Source organism: Erinaceus europaeus, chromosome 12 (assembly GCF_950295315.1).
Source record: "Erinaceus europaeus chromosome 12, mEriEur2.1, whole genome shotgun sequence".
Classification (NCBI taxonomy): Eukaryota; Metazoa; Chordata; class Mammalia; order Eulipotyphla; family Erinaceidae; genus Erinaceus; species Erinaceus europaeus.
This window is the reverse complement of record NC_080173.1, coordinates 4,826,849-4,846,724: the sequence shown is the minus strand read 5'-3', so window position 1 is coordinate 4,846,724 and position 19,876 is coordinate 4,826,849. Positions and strand designations below refer to the sequence as shown.

The 19,876-nt window shown below is 46.5% G+C and overlaps 1 protein-coding gene across 2 annotated transcripts in view; it reads right to left on the bottom strand.

Moving 5' to 3' along the window:
- Positions 1 to 2,509: 2,509 nt before the first annotated feature.
- The window catches only part of CEP112 (centrosomal protein 112), a 416,214-nt gene continuing 398,847 nt past the window's right edge, over positions 2,510 to 19,876 (bottom strand). For both annotated transcript variants that reach the window (XM_060202613.1, XM_060202614.1), the window contains 3 exons: positions 9,698 to 9,799; positions 4,576 to 4,640; positions 2,510 to 2,650 (listed from right to left, as the gene is read on the bottom strand). In XM_060202613.1, the coding sequence (XP_060058596.1) occupies positions 2,647 to 2,650; positions 4,576 to 4,640; positions 9,698 to 9,799 (171 nt within the window). In that variant the 3' untranslated portion in view covers positions 2,510 to 2,646. The remainder of the gene's footprint in view (positions 2,651 to 4,575; positions 4,641 to 9,697; positions 9,800 to 19,876) is intronic.

The window sequence follows — 19,876 nt, the reverse complement described above, 5'->3', positions numbered from 1 at the left end:
TTTTTTTTGAGACACCCACAAAAATATGAGCCTGTGCTACCTGTTCCTATCATATACCACCCATCTGACAAAGCCTCAGTCTGTTTACTCCCAGTCACTCACGACACGCTTCAGAAGGGAAACAGGATCTGGGTAAAGCCAAAGGTTCACCAGTGTTTGTAACTTCATAACCCTTGAAATAAGGCAAAGAAAGAATAGCAGGCAGCTTTCCAAAACACCTACTGATGGAAAACAAATACTCTTGAGTGGGAGTTCCCATTCCACCATACAATACAATTCACAAAGTGGTTTTTCACTTCAAGCAGCAAATAACCTTGTTAATGAAATCTATTGCACTGTAACCTCTTTATTTTCATGGTCTGAACAAAAGTACTTAAAATTAATCATGGAGTCTTAGTCTTTCCCTTCCAAGTACTCAACCACTGCTAGTCTCAGCAACAAGTGTTCTCAGTAGTTAGGTGGTTTATACAGTGTCTGCCACAACTTCTTGTTGACGGTTCTTTGATTTAGCTATAGTAGTGGTAAATCTGTTGCATATACAAGAGAAGCGTGAATTCTCAAAGGACAGAGATGTATTCCTGGAGGAGGTGTCAGGTGAACGTCAGCAGGTGGACAGCCAGCAGTAGGGCAGTGCTGCTGCTGATCCTGGGCCTGGCTTTTGAAATGGCCATAAAGCCTATGACTTTTCATCCCTATCTTATCATTTCTGGGTCTCAGTTACAGTACAAAAGAGGGAAAATTAATTGTCGAGTAGCAAAAAGAAGAAATGGATGTGGAAAGAGAACAGAATCTTGAAAAAGTGTAAAGAAACTTTCCTCTCTTGTGCTTGGATAGTCAATTAGATCACTCCAGCCCTGCCCACAACTCACACTTTGCAGAGTGTCTCAAAGGGTCCACATCACCCTTTGTAGTTGTAGTCAAATGAATGTGAAACATCCAAGTAGTAGTTATAGGATATATGCTCAAGGGAATACTATTTGGCCATTAAAAATAAGACACTGTAGGGGGTCGGGCGGTAGCACAGCGGGTTAAGTGCACGTGGCGCAAAGCGCAAGGACCTGCGTTAAGGATCCTGGTTCGAGCCCCTGGCTCCCCACCTGCCGGGGAGTCACTTTACAAGCAGTGAAACAGGTCTACAGGTGTCTTTCTCTCCATCTCTCTGTCTTTCCCTCCTCTCTCCATTTCTCTCTGTCCTATCCAATGATGATGACATCAATAACAACAATAATAATAACTATAACAATAAAACAACAAGGGCAACAAAAGGGAGTAAATAAAATAAATTAAAAAAAATAAGATACTGTGTGGGTCAAGACAAAATGGATGGAACTGGAGGTGATCATGCTAAGTGAAACAGAAGTGAAAGACAATATCAGATTTTTTTTTTCTATTAGTATGTAGAATATAGATGATAAACTGAAGCAAATGAACTCACCGTAATGATGATGAAGAGAATGATAACAACAAAAGTACCAGTCACGACCAAACAGGCTTTTAGACTTTGTGAAGACTATGGAGATCCTCAGAGGAGAAAGATGGGGCTGCTGAAGCGGAGAGGTAGGTTCAGGGTTCTATTTCATCTATCAAAATGGCTGTGATGAGGGGTGTGTGTGTGTGTGTGTGTGTGTGTGTGTGTGTGTTCCTAAAATCCTTTAATGTTGTAAGTCAATGTTAAAATCAATAAAAACTATATCTTGGGGCATTCATCCATTACAATTTACAATTTCCCTGGCAAGTCCAGTTGACCCATCAGCATAGAACTGTTAATGGCAGTTGGGTTGGCGGGGGGGGGGGGGGGGGAGACTAAGGCACCTGTTCTTGGAAGCAACCCACTTTCTCTCTACACGTAAACTGGGATCAGTTAAGATTTATTCTGCTGTCACTGACCAGTGGACCCATGCACTTTGGGCCTTCTTAATAAGTGCTACATGATACCACAGTTGAGACCAGCCAGTCATCCTGAAACCAAGAAAATAATTATAAAGTCGAACAGCTGTAGGAAACCTTTGCACTATTATACCTCTAGAGTCTCAGAGTCAGACAGGAAAACGATACAACAAGTCATCCACGTACTCACCCAGGGATCTGAATTCTGAATAGAGACACTGCTTATAGATTTGATCTCTGCCATGACAGAAGATAACCCCCCCCAGTATACTGCTGATATTTTCCAAAGAAAAATATATCATCTTTATGTCATATATATATATATATATATTAGCCAATGAGGTGGAATAAAAAGAAATAAAACTGGTAAGTACAAGGTAATGTTTAATAACACGAACATGAAGATGATGTGAGCACATTACAATTCTGGCATGACACTACAAATGGCATTCTGAGCATATGTACGGGGTTCCATGTAAGAGAAGCAACAACAAGATCGTCTCTCTTCCTCATATAAGCAATTCTCAGCACACACTCAAATGCACAGAGACGAAAGTCAGAAATAAAGGAGTGCTAAAAATCGATGTAGGCAGGCACAAATAAAAACCATCCCACTCCTGGCTGAGTGATGCATGTTTTTATGATCTTAATTACATTTAAGTATTTAAAAGTGCCACTGATCTCACGGTTTACAATGTCCAAATCTTCACAGCTGCAGCCCTTGCACGTGCCTGCTTGTACAGGTGAGCCTTCGTGCGGTTACCTGGGGAGAAAGACATCTCACTGATGACGTCTTGTGGGTTTAATGGACTTACCAGTTATAAAATACCGACAACGTGTTGCAGTTCAGCGGGAGCAAGGTGGAGGTTCTATAAGGATACTCCACAGGAAACAATCTCATCCTTTGTGCCTGCGGACCCAGTCCTAGCTACATGGAGCTCACAGGATCTTCTGAGAAGTGAATGATTCACAAGGCCTTGCCTTTCAACTCAGTGCCAAGCGAGGGCTTGTTTCCCTGCTCCAGGGAGAGAAGAGATTGAGGGAGTCAGAGCATGTGAACACAATCTCTGTCAGTCAGAGACCTCAAAGAAGGTCTCCTGCGTCTCTGAGAAGTGCACACTGGGGGGCTCGAAAAGTCGGGGTGAATGTTGCGACATGGTCAAGTTGTTTATCTGCTGCTCTGGGCTGAGAACATCTTGCTTGTGCCAGACCTTCAGGGGACGTCTGCTTTGAAGATCCGGGCTAGCGCGCTAGGAGTTGCATCATCTCACTATCTTGAAAGGAAGGCGGGTCTGGCTCCTTAACCCTCCACTGGGCTTCCAGACAATGTCGTGTCATGACGATGCAGGCGCGGCCTGGGCTTGCCGGGCACCGGCAGAGTTCCTCATCCAGTTCTTTTGAATATTGTTCACTTGTTATTGGACAGAGACAGAGAGAAATTGAGAGGCAAGGAGGAGAGAGAGAGAGGAAGAGAGAGACAGACAGACACCTGCAGGACTGCTTCAGTGCTCATAAAGCTCGCCCTCTGCAGGTGGGGACCAGGGCCTTGAACATGCGTCTGTCATTGTGTGCTGGGGTGTGTGTACGCCAACACCTGTCCCCCCCCCCATCTCTCGTCCAGTTCAGAGAGGACTGAGCTACAAGGGGCCTCCGAGTGTCTCTCCTTCTCTGTCCCTCCCCTCTTGGTTTTTCTCTGTCACTATCAAAATAAAAAAAATAATTCAAAAAAATGCTGGGAGTCGGGCAGTAGCACAGGTTAGGCACAGGTGGTGCAGAGCGCAAGGACCGGCGTCAGGATCCCGGTTCGAGCCCCCGGTTCCCCACCTGCAGGGGAGTCGCTTCCCAGGCGGTGAAGCAGGTCTGCAGGTGTCTGTCTTTCTCTCCCCCTCTCTGTCTTCCCCTCCTCTCTCCATTTCTCTCTGTCCTATCCAACAACGACGACATCAATAACAACAATAAAAACTACACAACAATAAAAAAAAAACAAGGGGAACAAAAGGGAAAATTTTTTTTTAAAAATGCTGGGAGTCGGGCGGTAGTGCAGCGGGTTAAGCGCTGGTGGCACAAAGCGCGAGGACCAGCATAAGGATCCCGGTTCAAGCCCCTGGCTCGCCACCTGCAGGGGAGTCGCTTCACAGGCGGTGAAGCAGGTCTGCAGGTGTCTGTCTTTCTCTCCCCCTCTCTGTCTTCCCCTCCTTTCTCCATTTCTCTCTGTCCTGTCCAACAAAATCATCAATGGCAATAATAACAGTAATGACAACAACAAAGACAACAATGAGGGCAACAAAATGGGGAAAAAAGGCCTCCGGGAGCAGTGAATTCGTAGTGCAGGCACCGAGCCCCAGTAATCACCCTGGAGGCCAAAAAAAAAATTGCTAATTTTATAATTGAAAAAAAAAGACTTCTTTTAGTCCATAGATTTTTCTTGGAGTGACCCTCAACTTCACTGCGTGTGAGGACACCCCTCTGAGGGTGTGTGTGGGGGGGGAGACTGGGAGCTTGAACCTGGTCCTTGAGCATGGGGACATGTGCGCTCGACTGGGTGCTTCACTGCCCAGCCCGGCATTCTGCACCAGCATTAACAAGGCCTTTAGCATCCAATGAGGGGAGTCCAGGCGGACACAGTGCAAGCTAGTCAGAAAGGCGCTCTGCTGGGGTGGGGATAGGGATGGGGGGGGGGGGCTGTACCTTCTGCCTTGGTACGTGCTGAGTTCTTCTTGGAGGATAGATGCTCTCTTCTGCAGAAAGTTAACCTAGAAAACACACTTGGTATGAGAAGGGGTGGCCATGGCCTCAAAGGCAACGTGCGGACAGGACGACCGGGTGTTAGGCAAAACCAGAAAGCTCTCGTGGATTCACGGAACGCCAGTTTCACTTTCTGTTTGTTTGATCACAGGGCATGTCCCCTGCAGATCTACCAGAGAGCTCAACTCCCTTCTTCCAGTGTCCTGATCTGGCCCCAGCCTATCTTTGTGGCCCTTACTTCTTTTCTTTTCTTTTTACTGTTTTCATTTATTTACGATTGGGAGGAGAGGGGGAAGAGGGAGAGGAAGAGAGACAGACACACACCTGCAGCCCTGCCTCACCACCTGTGACGCTTCCCCTGCAGCTTTTCCCCAAGGTCTTTGCATTATTATTATTGTTATTATTATTATTATCTTTACTTACTGAATATAGGCAGCCAGGAAGAGAGAGGAAGGGGGAGACAGAGAAGGCGAGGGACACCTGCAACCCTGCTTTACCTCTCACAAAGCTTTCCCCCTGCAGGTGGGCGCCAGGGGATTGAACTCAGGTCCTCGTGCACTGTAACAGGTGCACTCAACCACGTGCGCCACCACCTGGCCCCTCCCCTGTGGTCCTTCTGTCTTCCTCTATCTCTTATTAAAATAATATATATATATATGTATGGATGTATATTTTTTAAAAATTCTTGAAAAAAAACAAAGGATAGACCAGTTTTAATAAGAGAAAGAAAGACCAGAGCACCACTCAGCTGCTAAGGATTGAACCTGCAACCTCAGAGCCTCAGGCATGAAAGTCCTTTGCAGAACCATTATGCTGTCTCCCCAGCCCTAGTTATTACATATTTTTTATCATTGTTGTGGTTATTACTGTTGTTATTGCTGTCGTTGTTGTTGGGTAGGACAGGGAGAAATGGAGAGAGGAGGGGAAGACAGAGAGGGGGAGAGACAGACAGACACCTGCAGACCTGCTTCACCGCCTGTGAAGCGACCCCCCTGCAGGTGGGGAGCCCGGGGGCTCCAACCGGGATCCTTACGCCGGTCCTTGCGCATTGCGCCACCTGTGCTTAGCCCACTGCGCTACCGCCCGGCTCCCAGCCCTAATCATTTGTTTTTATGTCACTGCCCCAAATAGGAGGGCTCCTCAGGAGGCAGGGGTGGCGCTTACTGGTCCCTGTGACCCTAGTTTCCTTTGTAGGGCAGGGGGTCTAGTTGGGACTCCCACCTTTCTTCAACATATGGAGACATTCAAAGAAAACGGCTACCTTTTGGAAACCTCGACTCAGCCTCGGGATGTCCTGAGGGGCGGAAACACAGTATTTCTCGTCTTTGTTTGCTTTGCTTTCAACCAGGGCACTGCTCTGCTCTGGATCCGCTCTGACTTCAGGTCATACGGGGGATTGAACCTGAGACGGAGAGCCTCAGTCATCAGAGTCTCTTTGCATGGCCATTACGCTATTGTCTACCCCCGCCTTATGAATGTCTGCTTTTTTTTTTTTTTTTTTTTTTGTCTGTGTTTGTTTTGTTTTGTTTCTAACCGGGAAAGACAATCTTTTTGCAGTGGAAAGAGCCTGAGCTTTGTCTGGAGTCAGGCCGAGTCGGGGTCAATGCCAGGCTGAACATCTCTGATTTGGGGAACGTGAACTCAGATTCTTGGTGTCCTCTGTGAGATGGTGCAGCCGCCTCTCCCATAGGATAGGATGATGGGACGTGACTAGTAGAATCTGTATGATGCAGAACCATGACGGGGCAGCTCGGCCTATCTACCCTCCACAACCCGGCTTGATTATTCTGAAGCACAGATTGCTCTACGATTAAAGACATCATATGCTGAGTCTGAATTAAAAGTCACCTGACGCAACCAACCGAAATCGAGCTTGGGGAAACGTATACTGTGTCTTGATCTAATCAAGCGTCCCTGGCACTGGATCACTCTGACATTGTTTACGCTTTTCTCTTTGGTCTGAGCTGAAGCCATGGCAACAGCTGGTTCTGACACACACTGACAGGAGAGGGTAGAGCTGGTGGAGCAGAAAATGTGGCTGAAGGAGGGGGCGCGGCCCTTCTAAATGGGTATATATCAGAGCGATCCCCTCGACTTTGCATGTTTGAAATATCACCCGGGTCTTCACTGAATTCAATTGCTTAAATAACCCGCAGGCCAATTGATCATTTGAACAGATGCGAGGGCTGAATAGCTTAGATGCCATCCCTTCCCCCCAGCCCCCCCCCCCCCCCCCCCCGCCAAGCTCTGCAAGTGGAATTCCAGCAATTTCAAGAAACACAGGCACCTGTGCTTGCACACTAAGTCTGCTCCCTGGACGGCCCGTGACTCCTGGGCGCAGCTGCCAGCGCTGAGGCCCCCGCACAGCTGGTGGCACTCTCTGGCTGGGTCAACATCCCGTGCTGGGAGGCCGAAGGGACTTTTCTTACAGCGAAATGAACAGAATGATAACAGAAGCCCTGCAGGTGGATATCACATTTCTTTGTTTTATTTTCTTTCTTTCCAGGGAAGTCTCCTAGTGCGGTATCAGGCCATGCACATACACAGCTGATGCTCTGCACAGTTAAGGGGCAAACCAGCCCCTCAAGGACAGCCATGTAAATAAAGATGGCTTAACCCCTTCCGCCGTGTCCGTGCTCTTGGCAGCACTGATATATATATATATATATATCTGTAGATGTGTGTGTATGGCTGAACTCCTCAGCCTACAGAAACAACAATCCGTGAGCATTTCATTCTAGCTCAGGCAAAAAATTAGTGAATTCATGGGCCCCTTGGAATCTGCCTAAAATAGAGCTACTAGTCTTTTCCAAAATGGAGACCCCACCAAATCTCATCTGTTCACCTTTAAATTTCTGATTATTAAACAATTTTGTTCTGCTTTATATCTTAATGCTTTTCAGCCATCAAGCTGCAGATGCTACCATGACACCCGCCCAACCTCCTTAGATAAGGACCTTAATGTGTCCTGGAAGCCCACCTCCCCAGAGCCCTGACCCACTAGGGAAAGACAGAAACAGGCTGGGGGGATGGATCCACCTGCCAATGCCCATGTCCAGTGGAGAAGCAATGACAGAAGCCAGAACTTCCATCTTCTGCACCCCATAATGATCCCAGGTGCATGCTCCCAGAGGGATAAAGAACAGGGAAGCTTTCAATGGAGGAGATGGGCTATGGAGCTCCGGTGGTGGGAACTGTGTGGAATTGTACCCCTCTTATCCTATGGTCTTGTCGATATTTTCATTTTTAAAAAAATATTTATCTCTTCCCTTTTGTTGCCCTTATTGTTATTGTTGTAGTTGTTGTTGGATAGGACAGAGAGAAATGGAGAGAGGAGGGGAAGACAGAGGGGGGGAGAGTAAGACAGACACCTGCAGACCTGCTTCACCGCCTGTGAAGCGACTCCCCTGCAGGTGGGGAGCCGGGGCTTGAACCAGGATCTTTAGATTGGTCCCTGCGCTTTGCGCCACCAGCGCTTAACCCGCTGCGCTACTGCCCGACTCCCAGTATTTTCATTTTTTAAGTAAATAAAATAAGAAGAAAAAAATATAATTTCTACTGAGGAGGCATTTACTCAATATTCTATTTTGTACATTATAAATCACAAATGTCAGACTATCATTTGTTTTATTGGAAAATTTTTGAACTTGTTTTTTGTTAATAATTTGTCCCAAGATTGTAAGATGACACTGTGTAGTCCCATACAGCACCAGAGCTCTATGTCCCCACCCTCCCACCTCCCAAAGATCAGCACCGGCGTTCTCACAAGCACTTTGCTTGCTTCTGTTTTGTTTTGTTTTTGCCAAGTTCATGTAAATCAGATCTCTCGATCACACTGGAAAAGCCTGAGCACCTGCTACTATGTGACTGGCACTGTCCTTGGCAAGAAGAAGAAAGGAAAGCTTTCAGCACGGAGCTTTTCCAGAAGAAAAAAAAAAGTTTTTAAAGTTCTAAATGTATTAAAAATGAGAGTCTCTGGATGCTTTATCATGTTAGAGGACATATGGGGGCCAGGCGTGGTCTAGTGTACACGTTACAGTGCACAAGGACCCAAGTTCATGCCCCTGGTCCCCACCTGCAAGAGGAAAGCTTCACAAGTACTGAGGCAGGGCTGCAGGCATCTCTTTGTCTCTCCCTCTCTGTCTCCTCCTTCCCTCTCAATTTCTCTGTCTCTGTCCAATAAAAATAAGAGTATTTAAAATAATGAATAAAACATCTTTTTTAAAAAACTTATTAGTGATACACCAAATTAGAAATATATAAAGACATACATGGACATTTGTGAAGTGTGCTTACAGAAACAGAGAGAGAGAGAGAGAGAGCACTTAGGTTGGAAGATCTTTTAATAAGGAACTTTAAATAAATGTTGCCATATTTTGAGTCATAAAGAGAACCACATATTTCCGCAAGAGATATTTAACCTAACTGTTCAAATACCTCGTTGTCATTCTGACTTGAACTTGAGACGCATCTTCTCACACAAGCATTAAACGTCACAAATGTGATCGTGTTTTTGAGTTGTCTGTCTTTTCACACTGTAAGGAATCAGCAATGTGGGAGGTGATGGCATCTCGGGCCTGGTACCAAGAACACACGGCTGAAGCTCTAGTGGGGATGTACACTCTAAATGAATAAGAACAGCCATGTCTGATCTGTTCATTTTCAAGGGTGCTCTTAAGAAAATTTCATTAAGAGGAGTTCTTAAACTAGTGGGAGTTCTTTTTTTCTTTTAAAAAATTATTTTGATTTGATTTGATTAATGAGAAAAGAGGAGAAGGAGAGAGAAAGAGAAACAGAGTATCACTCTGATATATTTGCTACCAGGGACTGAACTTGGGACCTCATGCTTGAGAATTCGATGCTTTATCCAGCGAGCCATCTCCCCAAGTACCGAAAGAGTTTCTGACGTGGTCCCCTCACACAAAAACAACCCACCCTCTGTAGTGACGGTATGATGTCACATTGATTACTGGGATCAGTTCATAATCAAACTTCTTGCAATTTTCTTTTCAGGATTTACATATACCTAAAACTCTGGGTATTGCATGGATTCTGGTAAAATTACCTGTGACTTTAAGGAGGAAATGGTGTCTTCAAGCTCTTGTCTGAGAGATGCTGGCATCAACCCTTTGAATTTTGTTTCATATTCTTGTCTTATGTAAGTTATCTAAAGTGAACAGAAAGAAAAAAGCTATTTTTAATGACAAAACCAATTATTTTGAATTTCAGAAATACTACCATAGATTATCTCATCACAAAATTATAAGTGAGTTGAGACTGGGGAACAGAGATGAAGAGAAAATGGTTACAAATTGGAAAGGGTTTTGGGTTAGGCAAAGAGCATAATGTTTATACAAGAGACTTATATATGCCTGAGACTCTGAGGCCCCTGGTTCAATCTCCATCACCACCATATCAGAGCTGAGCAGAGTTCTGTTCTATTTCTTTCTGTATCTCTTTCATTAAATTAATTCATTAATTTTTAAAAGTACAGACTCATTTAAAAGCAAATTAATTGGAAAAGGCCCTTGACCGTGCGAATCTGGGAGAGTTCCTGTAACATTTTTTTTTTTTCTTCCTCCAGCGTTACCGCTGGGGCTCGGTGTCAGCATTACAAATCCACTGCTCCTGGAGGTCATTTTTTCCCCCATTTTATTGAATAGGACAGAGAGAAACTGAGGAAGGAGTAGAAGATAGGAGGAGAGAAAGATAGACACCTACAGAACTGCTTCATCCCTTGTGAAGTGACACCCTCCCCCCCCCCCCCCGCAAGTGGGGAGTGAGGGCTCCAACCCAGATCCTTTGCACTCTGTTCTATGTGCGCTTGAATCGGTGCACCACTGCCCAGCCCCTGTAACATTTTAATTCTTTAAAAATCCTTAATACAGTTCAGCATCAGATAAATAAAATATTCTATACATGCCTGACGGACCACTTTATCAACCTAATAGTCTTTTATTAATCAGAAAGTGTACTATAGTTATACTGAAATGTGGTTTGAAGACAAGCCATGGCATGCCACTGGCTTGATTAAAACACTCCCCCCACACTCTCTAGGTGACTGGCTGCTCAATATAATCTAAGTGAGCCTGAAGAGGAGACTCCGTAGAGCTGTGTCTTCCAGTCTCATCAACGGCTGCCTCCAGCATACAGTCAGCTCTGTGCTCAGTTCACTGATTATGGCTGAGACGGTAAAGGAAAGGTGGGGCCTCAACCAAATTCATCACTTTAACAGGTAAACACAGCTACACACCAGGAGGTGGGACAGCAGTTTTAGAGTAAACTGTGCGGGAGAAAGAGGCGCTGGCGTGGGCCATGGACGTGCGTGTGTGTGGACTTTGCTCCAGCTATGTTTCTGCATTCTTCTTTTGTCTAAGTGTGGAGCGATTAAAAGTCACTGTTGCATGTGCCCTGTGCGACATGAGATCTTCTGCGCGTTCGTTTGTTCCGTTTGCCAAGTGGCTTACTGTGGCAGCTCCGTATCTGCTTGATGCCAGCATTCTCGGTGGCCACTTTTTCCTCTTTCTTAAAAAGTTTTTTTTTTTTTAAATAAAAGGTGAGAGACAGAGAAAAGACACCTTCAGCACTGCTCCAACATTTGTGAAGCTTCTCCCCTGCAGGCCAGGCTGGAGATTTGAACTTGGTTATTGCATATGATCATGTGTTCACTCTACCAGGTGACCACGAAGCCCCTACTTGATTGAGTAACAAGCTGAATCACCACACAGCCTGTAAATGACACGCTGGACACACCAGGAAATATGTGATGACTAGGAAAATGTGTGTGAATGACTTCAGACAGGCCTATGGATTTATTGAGTTATTTAAAAAGTGCTAGCTTTTAATTTAGACTTTTCCTTATACTAGACTAAATTAACCAAGAAATGTATTAAATAAAACCCATGGCAAAAACTCAGAAGTCCCAGGAGTATTTTTTCAAACATTATATGTGCTCATGTGATTTATACCTAAGGGAAAACAGAAACAATGAAAAATAAATGCTCTTATGAATGCATTAAATTTTGGGTGTTCACGTCTCTTGATTCTTACCACTTTCTCTTCTCGGAGTTAATTCCAATAGTTACATCTATCAGTCAAGTCCAATGAAAAGCAAACTCAAAGCAAAACACATGCTTTATAAATCATATCTTCAGGGCAATATGTGTGGAAGTTTCACAGGCTACTATACTGACGTTTTTTACTACCACTCGGCATCGGCTCTGAAACTTTAAGCTACAACCCACCTGTGCTCTGTTTCTTGTATAGTTTATTTGGAATGTCTGTGCACTGCCTGGGCATTTGAAAGACATCTTGGCTGGGTATAAAAATGCTTCAAAACCACTTTCTCTCAGATCTCTGAAGATGATGTTTTCTGCCACTGCACATGGTCATGGTGAAGTTTGAAGCCAGAATAATTTTTTTCCATATTAAGTATGAGTTTCAGTCTTTGTTTAGAGGCCAAATGAATTTTTTTCCTGATTCTGTTGCTCTACTGACATACATTTTGGTATTCATTCTCATTTCCTGAGATATTGTGCATACTGCTTTTCTTCCTTCTTCCTTCCTTCCTTCCTTCCTTCCTTCCTTCCTTCCTTCCTTCCGTCTTCCTTCCTTAGTTTCACTCACTCCGCTCTGGTCTTCTCCCCAGTGTGACAGGGGCTAGGGGCCAAGGACATCTGATATGCTGTGGCTACTGTCCTTCCAGTGCCCATCTAGCCACTGGATCATTGTCAGCAGAAGCTGTAGTGGCAGACCTTGCACACATGCCATTTAACCTCTCTGGGCCATTTTTAAAAATTCAGACAGAGAGGGAGGGAGAGAGGGAGGGAGTGAAGGGAGCGAAGGGAGAGAAGGGACTGCCCCCACAGCATGAGAGCTTCCTCTGGTGCCTCAGTGCCTCCTCCTTGGTGCTGTGGATCAAGCCTGCGTCCCATGCATGGCAAGGCATCAGCACTGCCTCATGAGCAATCTATTCAGCCATCTCTCCTCCCTGCAGTGGCAACGGCGACCTTAACTGCTTTCAATGTGGTGTTGCCTCATCCTTTCCTGTTGTTTTAAAATTCTAGGTTATTAGAGATTTCTGGGCTTCAAACAGAAGCTTTGCTTTGTTTTTATGCCAGAGCGCTGCTCGGCTCTGGCTTATGTCAGTGCCAGGATTGAGCCTGGGGTTCAGCGCTTTTCAGCAGGATGGCCCTTTGTATCACTGCTATGCCATCTCCCTGGCCCAGGGTTTCTATTTGAAGACTTACAAAACAAAACAAAACAACCCACGCAGACGCCACGCACATACTGGCCTACGCACAGCATGGGAGGTTCCCCGGATGGCATATGCTTTAGGGTCTAAGCCGTGGAGAGCAGAACTAAGTCGGTCGCATGACAAAGTCACGAAGGAGGAGGAGGGAATTCACTTGTCGCCTTCAAATCGCTTTTGACACCTGCTAATACTTCTCTGTCTCCACCTCTGACCCAGGATGTGCTTTTTTGGGAGAAGTAAGGAGAGGGTGACAGCCTTTGTCTGTGGACTAACCGCGGTCACCGCAAGTCACTGTTAACTCTGCCACTTGACCTTCTTTTCTGGCTTCCTACACTTCCCGCTTTACAACAGAGCGAGAAGAGGCCAGTGAGCTGCGCGAGACAGAAAAGATGGTGGACCGCAGACACCTTTCGTGAAAGGAGGTACACTAGTAAAGACCTGCTTGCTCCTTGACTTTATTCCTATAGTTTTAAGCTTCAGCTCCATTAGCACAAAGAGCCTGAGCTTACTAGTGACTGCTACTGTCGCTCAACACAGGAGAACTCAAAGACTATTCTCGCTTGCTTGAGTCCATCTGGTGGGATGTTTCCGGGGCTAACAGAGCTCCAATTTCCACCCTGCCTTGCCCCCTCCCACCACTCTCAAAAGCACCGTATTCATCTGTTCTTCCTAATTCTCCACCACACCCTGTCTGTCACACAGAGGTGAACTTCCCTCTTTCCACCGTGGTGAGAAGGAATTCCCTCTACTTGTTCTGTTTCCTTCTGTAAAGGCTAATTAGGAAACTAGGGCATCGTGATAAATAAGGACGTCCCTGTAACTACACATTTAGCGCACTGTTGTGCTACCATATGTGCTCTGTATTGTGAGTTACATGCATCATATTTATGTATTTGTTTTTAAAAAAGATTTTATCTAGGGGAGTCGGGCGGTAGTGCAGCGGGTTAAGCGCAGGTGGCACAAAGCATGAGGACCGGCATAAGGATCCTGGTTCAAGCCCCCGGCTCCCCACCTGCAGGGGAGTCACTTCACAGGAGGTGAAGCAGGTCTGCAGGTGTCTGTCTTTCTCCCCCCACCCCCCGTGTGCCCCTCCTCTCTCCATTTCTCTCTGTCCTACCCAATGGCATCAATAACAACAATAACTACAACAACAGTGAAAAACAAGGGCAACAAAAGGGAAAATAAATAAATATTATTTAAAAATTTTTTAAAAAATATTTTATCTAGTGGTCCGGGAGGTGGTGCAGTGGATGAAGCGTTGGACTCTCAAGTGTGAGGTCTGGAGTTCAATCCCCAGCAGCACATGTACCAGAGTGATATCTGGTTCTTTCTCTCTCTGCCTATCATTCTTCATGAATAAATACAATAAAATCTTTAAAAAATATTTTATTTATATATGAATATGAAAGACTGGAGGAGAGAGAAATTAGTTGAATCTTTATCACTAGGCTCTAGCTATTTCGAATTACTTACAACACTATACATACTTGTAGCAAATTATTGCATTGATTCACGATAAATTTCAGGAATTTTTAAAGGTCATTTTTGTGTGTTTTAACGTTTACGGGTTGAGAGAGAGCACATTAATGATAAGAATATCTCTGAGCTAGCCTGTTTTTAAATGAACTCTCTTTTATGATTAAGACAGTCTACGCCCATCTGGAAAATGCTTACACCTGGTTTTCACCTGGCCATTTATTTACTCAGGCACCAACATCTCCTCAGGCCCTTTCCCATGGCTCTGACCCGTGGGTCGGGAAGCACTGCTTCATGTTAAACACCGTTAAGGGGGCGTTGGGGAATTGAGAACCAGACTCTCTTTCCCTGCAATCTGGGCTTCTATCAGTTAGAACTCCACGAGAGGGTGAAGGGGCAACCCTGGACATGTTGACGCAGTGTGGATCCATCTCTTACTGTCCTTCTGACCACTGGTTCCGCCGAATGCCAGCGAGCAGAGTGACTGATGGACAGACAGGTAGGCTGGAGGGGGCAGGAGGGAAGGGGGGCAGGCTTTCCGAGGTGACTGAGTCAAGGGGAGGGGCGGACACCAGTGGCTCTGCAGCAGCGGGTGTGGAGTGAGAAGAACGGGCCAGAAAGACACAGGGCTTCTGATCAGCAGTGAGAGGCCAGGGGTGGGGGGACACAGACATGGCGGCAGACGGCAGGGGCCCCGGATGCGGAGTGAGCAATCACGTGCAGGACCTTCCTGAGTCACTAGTCTTTGCAGCAAAACAATCGTGTGTCTGTGTGCGTGCGTGCGTGCGTGTGTGTGTGTGTGTGTGTGTGTGTGTGTGTGTACGTGGGGGGAGCTTTCCGAGGGGAGGGCTGTGTCCGTCTACAGGCTTGATATTCACTTCTAGTATCAACTGGGGAGTACGAATGGGAGCAACAGAGATAAAAGACAGTCCCGAAAGCCTTTAGTGCAGCTGAGGAAAATAAAATAAAAAGCGCCGCCTTTTAAAAGGTCTCCTTTTCAGTGGGTTTGAAGGGCTGATGTGTTGCCACGGCAACGGCAGCGTGTGAGAGCCAGTGACTTTATGAACGGCCTGCACTGTGGTCCTAAAACCCGGAGTAGCTGTGTGTGTAGAGCGTAGCCACAGTTCCCTCCGCAGCCCGCAAACTAGTCGCCTCCCGCCCCTCTCTCTCCAGGATTCTTTCATCATCGTCTTACATCTGATTTTTGTTTTCTTTTCTTTTTCTTTTCTTTCTAACTGGTGTCCTCTTACAGAGGCTGCTCCTGGTGGTGGTGGTGAGGGTCCTTCACTGCCTTGGGCCTCCCAGGGAAGGGGATGTCTGGCGGGGCGGATGAAGCAGCTACCAGCTTCTACTTAGTGGAAAAGTCACAAGAATTCATTTCTAGAAACCAAGGGCTGGAATATAAAAACAAAACAAAAACTCTGGAGTCCAGTGATAGAGCTACTATAAGCACATGTTAGAATTTCACAAAATCAAACACACACACACACGCAGATGCACAGGCACACACACACGCACACACCAGTTGTGACATATTTCTCCAGTATGCATCCGGGAGTCTTCAGGCGACTGGACTCTGGCCTCTCTTTGCTGGCTATTCCCCACGTCACAGGGATGGAGTGTGTGGTGAGGTCATGCCAGTCACCACACCACCCTTCCTTGTGCCATCCTGGCTGGGGTCTGGGCATGTGACCAAGGGGTAGATACCTAGAGTTGCCCACTGGTCTGTCCCAGGGAATGTCATTCTGGGCTGTTAACTGCCACTGAGCTCACATGGAGGTGAGAGCAGGGCCAAGGGAGGAGTGCTGAGGAGGAGGGAGAGAAAATGGGCTTTCTCTCTCTCTCTCTCTCTCTTTTTTTTCAAAGACATCTTTTACTTTTAATGAGAGAGGTAGAGAGAGGGAAAGAGACAGCAGAGTGCTGCTCAGCTCTGGCTTGTGTCGGCGGCAGGCACTGAACCTGGGATCTCAGAGCCTCAGGCGTGAAACTGTTCGCATAACCATTATGCTGTCTCTCTAGCCCCTTTCTCAAGTTGTGCCTGTCATTGGTCTTGTCCTCAGGTTCAGTGTGGGGTGGGGTCCTTCGGTCTGCAGCCCAAGCCGTCCCAGTGCAGACAAGGTAGGAGACACCAGCAATGGACCTGCCTTGTGCTCCCCACCCAGCTGTTCGTTCCGCCACTGGGGCTCCCCAGCGTTTGGCCTGCAAGACCCGAACCTGTGAACACAGTTGTGCAGGACCGCAGCCAGGCTGTGTACAGACCGCCCAGGGCTACTTTCTCTGCCACGGTGGCAGAGCTAAGCTCGAGAGCCCTGTTTCTGGCGATGGCGTTGCACTGGAAAGGTGGCAAGGGGCTGTGTTCGTTCCTTCTGCATACAGACAGACATATGGCAGCAGCTCAATAAACATTTGCTGAGTGAACGAGTGAGAGGCAGAGCTTTCGAGCACACAGCCACCGGTGGGAAGTTCGCCTCAGTCTCGGTCTTGAGATGACAGGACCCTCAGAATGTCTGGAGTAAAGTCACCATGGAACCTTCCCCTCGAATACAAAGAGCAGATTCTGTCAGCATGGCGACTACTAGTAAGTAGGCCAGCTTCCAGGCTGAGAAAAACCAGAGGTGAACACTAGGGCCTACAGGCCTCTGAGATCAAAAGTGGTCTTGGAGACTCACCCTGAAGGAGGGGAGACTGTTTTATCCCTGCCCTGCCCCCCTCTGCTTCTTAAATCAGCTTCTTAAATTTTTTCTATAAGACTGCAATATTAAATGGCTCATACCATTCTCTCTCCCTTTCTCCCTACCTTCCTCCCTCCTCTCCCTCCCTCCCTTTTCTCCTTTTGTCCCTCCCTCTTTCTTCCTCCTCCCCCCCGCCCCGCCCCGAAATTAAATGCTGGCTTCCCTTTTCACAAGAAGACACACTTTGAGCTTCCATTTCTAATCTTTCTCCTCCTAGTAATGGCGTTCCTACTATTTCTCACCGTGCGTGCTCCGCACGGCCCCCTTCAGAGAAGGCAATCTTTATAGCGGATGTAGAAGATGGGCTTGGGAATGACTGAATGAGGAAGCGGGCGGGGAGGGGCCAGGATATGTTGAAGAACAAGGCCACCTTGAGGACCAAGTACACATAAGACTGGGGAGTACTTTTCTACTCTGCTAGGCACAGCTCTGAAAGTGTTTTCTCACACCGGGGGGGGGGGGGGAGGACAAGGTGATGTTCTAATTGTTTAAATTATTATCTTTATTTATTTACTGGATAGTGACAGCCAGAAATCTAGAGGAGAGGGAGAGATAGAGAGGGAGAGAGTCAGGGGGACACCTGCAGCCCTGCTTTACCATTTGCAAAGCTTTCCCCCTGCAGGTGGGGACAGGGGACTTGAACCTGGGTCCTTGTGTATTGTAACATGGTGTACGGTGTTACAACCAGGTGCCCCCCTCCTTTTTTTTTTTTTTTTTTTTTTTTACTACAGTGTCTGGCCTGGCCTTCCTTTCCAGAAGACAGGGGAGCCACTTCACTTTTTTTTTTTTTAGCTGGGGTTAAACTTCTTGACAGGATAATGCTCATCAACCAAGGACCAAAAACTTCAACAATATGGGTAGGAAACTGTTGAGACTCTTAACTGATTTTAATACCAGGCCCAAGAATTTAACGTGGATCTTCAGTAGGGCTGACGGGGGGCTTCTGGAGTCCATGGTCATCTGTACTCTGTGTGTTAGAGCGAGACTGGGAACACCTGGCACAAAGCTTTCATGAGCTAGTATCTGGATGAAGCTACAGCTGGATGGGTAGGTGGGAACTTGAAGTTAAGGAGGCTGAGTTAACCAGTTTAGATCTGACACCACAGATAAAGTGTGACAGAGAGAAAGCACTAGTGGTGGACAATTTATATGTCTGACACTGGATTGAGTGACCTTGCATGTGTTGTGAAGAGTTGAGTTCCGTCCTCACATTCATTTGAAAATTGGGCTGTTGTCTGGGCCATGTTCAGTAGCAGACAACATGTCTGTCACCATGGTTCACCATGGTTCACAGTGAGATCCTGCTGGAACCAGAACTGGACCTGACATCTAAACCCACACTGACTTTAGTTTGAATTTACTGGGAAGTGCCTGTGTGTGTGTTGATCTTGGAAATACTGTCAAGAAATCTCAATGGGAAGAGCCAGAGAACAAGGAGAGTGAGCCATTCTTTTGTTCTTTTTTTGTTGTTGTTGTTGCTTTTTTTTTTTTTTTGGCCTCCAGGGCTCAGTGCCTGCACTAGTATCCACTGCTCCTGGAGGCTATTTTTTTCCTCCTTTGTTGTCCTTGCTTATCATTGTTGTTATTGCTGTCTTTGTTGTTGGATAGGACAGACAGAAATGGAGAGAGGAGGGGAAGACAGAGAGGGGGAGAGAAAGACAGACACCTGCAGACCTGCTTCACTGCCTGTCAAGCGACTCCCCTGCAGGTGGGGAGCCGGGGGCTCGAACCAGGATCCTTTTTTTCTTTTTTCTTTTTTTTGTTTGTAAAAATGAAACATTGACAAAACCATAGGATAAGAGGGGTACAACTCCACACAATTCCCACCACCAGAACTCCATATCCCATCCCCTCCCCTGATAGCTTTCCTATGTTTTATCCCTTGGGTCATTGTGGGATGCAGAAGGTGGGAGGGCTGGCTTCTGGAATTGCTTCCCCGCTGAACACGGGCATTGACAGGTTGATCCATACTCCCAGCCTGTCTCTCTCTTTCCTTGAGACAGAGATATGCTCTATCTCAGGTCCTGTGAGATAGAGCATATATGCACATGTATCCATAAATTAGGGCAAAATATATACCTGAAAGCAAAAGCACACAATAGTCTGCAGTGAGTCAGTGTCAAGTTCATAATGAAATAGTGTCTACTTAGACTTAAATACCCTCCTCTACTTCCCATTACAGTTCCCTCACTCACTCCAAAGCTAACCTTAGCAAAGCAGGAACTGCAAAAGCTGAATAAGGGCAAGAGACTGGCCTACTTTAACATGACTCTTTAGTCACTATCAGGCCATCCCATCAGCTGGAACCCTAGTTGGGGACTCCTGAGATTCCCAAGCAGACATGATGGGACTGGACCTCAAATAAATCCCTCTCTCCATTGTTACCAGTCATCTCTATCAGGAATAACACAATAAACCCCTTTGTGGACCCCCATAGGACCCTGCCCTCAACGTGGATCAACAATGGTAGAGAATGTTCCATCCTTTGGAGGGAGGCTGGACAACATACTCTATGCTCCACCTGAGGCAGATGGGGTCCTGACATTGGGGCAGCTTGGAATGTTCCTACTCATGACCACAGAATGTGAGCTCAGGTCTACAGGGATGCAGAGGTCACATAGGCTCCTAAGCTGAATGAATATGGGCCCCAGACCACATCAAACCAGGATTCTTAAGCTAGATCCTTGCGCTGGTTGGTGCGCTTTGCGCCATGTGCACTTAACCCGCTGCGCTACTGCCCTGCCCGCCACCAAGAGGTGGCAGGCATTTAAGAACTTTCTAA